This window comes from Fulmarus glacialis, unplaced genomic scaffold (assembly GCF_000690835.1).
Source record: "Fulmarus glacialis isolate BGI_N327 unplaced genomic scaffold, ASM69083v1 scaffold20590, whole genome shotgun sequence".
NCBI lineage: Eukaryota > Metazoa > Chordata > Aves > Procellariiformes > Procellariidae > Fulmarus > Fulmarus glacialis.
This window is the reverse complement of record NW_009189829.1, coordinates 2,325-5,317: the sequence shown is the minus strand read 5'-3', so window position 1 is coordinate 5,317 and position 2,993 is coordinate 2,325. Positions and strand designations below refer to the sequence as shown.

General features: G+C 55.7%; 1 protein-coding gene across 1 annotated transcript in view; it reads left to right on the top strand.

Moving 5' to 3' along the window:
- The window catches only part of LOC104081015 (neurobeachin-like protein 2), a gene marked incomplete at both ends in the record, with an annotated part of 9,138 nt that overhangs the window by 3,883 nt on the left and 2,262 nt on the right, over positions 1-2,993 (top strand). Inside the window, 5 exons of the mRNA XM_009583600.1 lie at positions 15-659; positions 738-916; positions 1,002-1,161; positions 2,687-2,824; positions 2,915-2,983. Coding sequence (XP_009581895.1) covers positions 15-659; positions 738-916; positions 1,002-1,161; positions 2,687-2,824; positions 2,915-2,983 — 1,191 coding nt within the window. The remainder of the gene's footprint in view (positions 1-14; positions 660-737; positions 917-1,001; positions 1,162-2,686; positions 2,825-2,914; positions 2,984-2,993) is intronic.

The window sequence follows — 2,993 nt, the reverse complement described above, 5'->3', positions numbered from 1 at the left end:
TGATCTACGCGCAGCAGGACATGGTGAAGCAGCTGGAGAGGTTGGCCGGCTGGCAGGACACGCTCACCAAGCTCTACGTCAAAGAGTCCTACGAGTCCCGCCAGCACAGCCTGAGCATCACGGGCAATGGGGGCTGCCTGGAGCTCCTCCGCCTCTCAGACCCCTCCGGCAAAGAGGGGACGAGCCCGCCGCCGGCCGAGCTGCAGGAGCTGGACGTCTTCCTGCCGCTGGGCTACGAGGCCTCAGACCAGGAGCTCTCTGAGGGCTTCTCCGACCACTCCATCTCCCCGAGCGGCCGCACCAAGTCCTTCCACTCCTACAACTTCAAGTCTTTCGACTCCTCCGACCGGACCAGCCGCTCATCCTCCAACCCCGGTGATGGTCCTCCCTTCGATGGTGTCTACCACCCGCTCTCGCCCTTCTCCACCTCACCCTTCGACCTGGGGCTCGACCTGGCTAGCACCAGCTCCATCGCCACAGCCGAGAGCGGCACGCAGACCCCTGCCAGCGGCCCTGGCACCCCCTCGCCCCTGGAGAGCTTTAAGCCCTTCCCAGGGATGCGAGCACGCAAGAGCTCCAGCCTCTCAAACGTCCTAGATGAGAGCAGCTACCAGGACGTGCTGCCCAGTGACAACATTTCCAACACCAGCAATCCCCAGGTGAGCCCCAAACCATCGTGCCCACCACCCTGGGCTACGCTGGACACTGGACCTCTCACCCTTCCTCCCCGTTGGCAGCAAACACCCGAGGAGGAGCTGTGCAACCTCCTGACCAACATCGTCTTCTCGGTGACCTGGCGCGGGGTGGAGGGCTGGGATGACGTGGCGTGGAGGGAACGCGGGCAGGTCTTCTCCGTCCTCACCAAGCTGGGGACGGCGTGCGAGCTAGTACGGCCCCCTGATGAGATCAAGCGCAGGTGAGTCCTGCCTAGGTCTGGAGCGAGGTCCAGGGGGTGCACCCCAAGTGGGGACCACCCTATGGAGCTGCCTGCTCTCCCGCAGCCTGCTGGAGATGATGCTGGAGTCAGCGCTGACGGACCTGAAGGAGTCGGGGCCGGCCGCCCTGCCCGGTCTCACCCACAATGCCCTCAAGCTGCTGCGGTTGCTCCAGGACTTCTTGTTCTCTGAGGGACACAACAACCAAGCCCTGTGGAGCGAGAAGGTGGATGGGCACGAGCAGGGGGTCCTGGTCCCAAACCCAAGCTCTGAACCCTGATGCTAACCCCTAGCCTCTGATGTTAACCCTGACCCAAAACCCTGCCCCTACCTGCAGCCCTTGAACCTAACCTTACAAAATGACCTGTGCCTTAATCCTAAACCCTAACCCATAACCAGTAAATCCAACCCTAACCACTAAACCTAACCCTAAACCTTAGCCCTAGCCCTGTGCCCTAGCCGTAAACCCCAAAGCCTTAACCGTAACCCTGCACCCGTGCTGTGAAGCCCAATCCTATACTCTAGCCCTAACCCCTAGCCCTAACCCTTAACCCTACCCCTACACTATTACCCTAAACGCAATCCTATACTCTAACCCTAATGCTAAGATCTGACCCTAAAACCTATCCCTAACTCATAACCTGTAAATCTGACCCTAACCCTTGCTGTAAACCCTAACCCTGATCCTAAATCTTAATCCCTAATCCTAAACTTTAACCTTAACCCTACACCCTTACCATAAACCCGACCCCCTAGCCCTATACCCTAAGCCCTAACCCTAAACCAAAACCCTAACTCAGAACCTGCAAATCTAACCGTACCACCTAAATCCAAATCCTAAACCTTAACCCTAGATCCTTGCCGTAAACCTCAGTCCTAACCCCAATTCTATACCCTAGCCCTGACCCCAGTCCTAACCCTTAACCCTAACCCTACACCCTTACCATAAACCCAACCCTATACTCTAACCCAATACACTAAGATATAACCCTAAACCCTATCCCTAACCCTTGCTGTAAACCCTAACCATACACTCTTGCTGTAAAACCTAATCATGATCCTAATTCCTAACCCTAACACCTAATCCTAAACTTTAACCTTAACTCTACACCCTTACTGTAAACCCAAAACCCTAGCCCTATACCCTAAGATCTAACCCTAAACCATAACCCTACTTCATAACCGTTCCTCCTAAATCTTAATCCTAAACCTTAACTCTACATCCTTGCCATAAACCTCAGCCTTAACCCCAATCCTATACCCTAGCCCTAACCCCAGTCCCAACCCTTAACCCTAACCCTACAACCTTACTGTAAACTGAAATCCTAATCCTATACCCTAAACCCTAACCTTAAGTCATAATTTATAAATCTAACCATACCTCCTAAATCCTAATCCTAAACCTTAAACCCTACATCCTTGCCATAAACTTCAACCCTAACCCCAGTCCTATACCCTAGCCCTAACCCCAGTCCTAACCCTTAACCCTAACCCTACACCCTTACCATAAACCCATACCCTAAGGCCCAACCCAGAACCCTAACACCACACCCTAGCTAGTTTGTCATTAGGATTATGAGTGGGGCTCGACCCCTAAACCCTAATCCTAACCCCTACCCATAACCCAAACCCATATTAAGTAAAGCCGAGGGTGGCTGGGTGATGGGGACAGTCCTGGTGGCTTTGCGCCCGGCAAGCTGGAGAGGTGGGAGGGTGTGTGGCGGGGCGGGGGGCTCACTGTGCCCCCCCAGATCTACGAGGGGGTGAGCAGTCTTCTGGACAAGCTGGGCGTCTGGTACCACCTGGCCAACGGCACCTCCGACCTCAAGGAGATGGCCCAGACGGGTCTACGTGTCCTCGTGGGCTACATCATGCTGCAGGACCCCCAGGTGGGTCAACCCTTCCTGGGGCTCAGGGTGAGACCCCAACCCTTGGGGCAAGGCAGGTGGCCCCATCTGATGTCCCATGTCCCACCCCAGCTGCACTCGCTGGCGTACGTGAAGCTGCACAGCCTGCTGCAGACCGCCTCGGCCCCCAAAAAGGACGAGGCTTGCTACC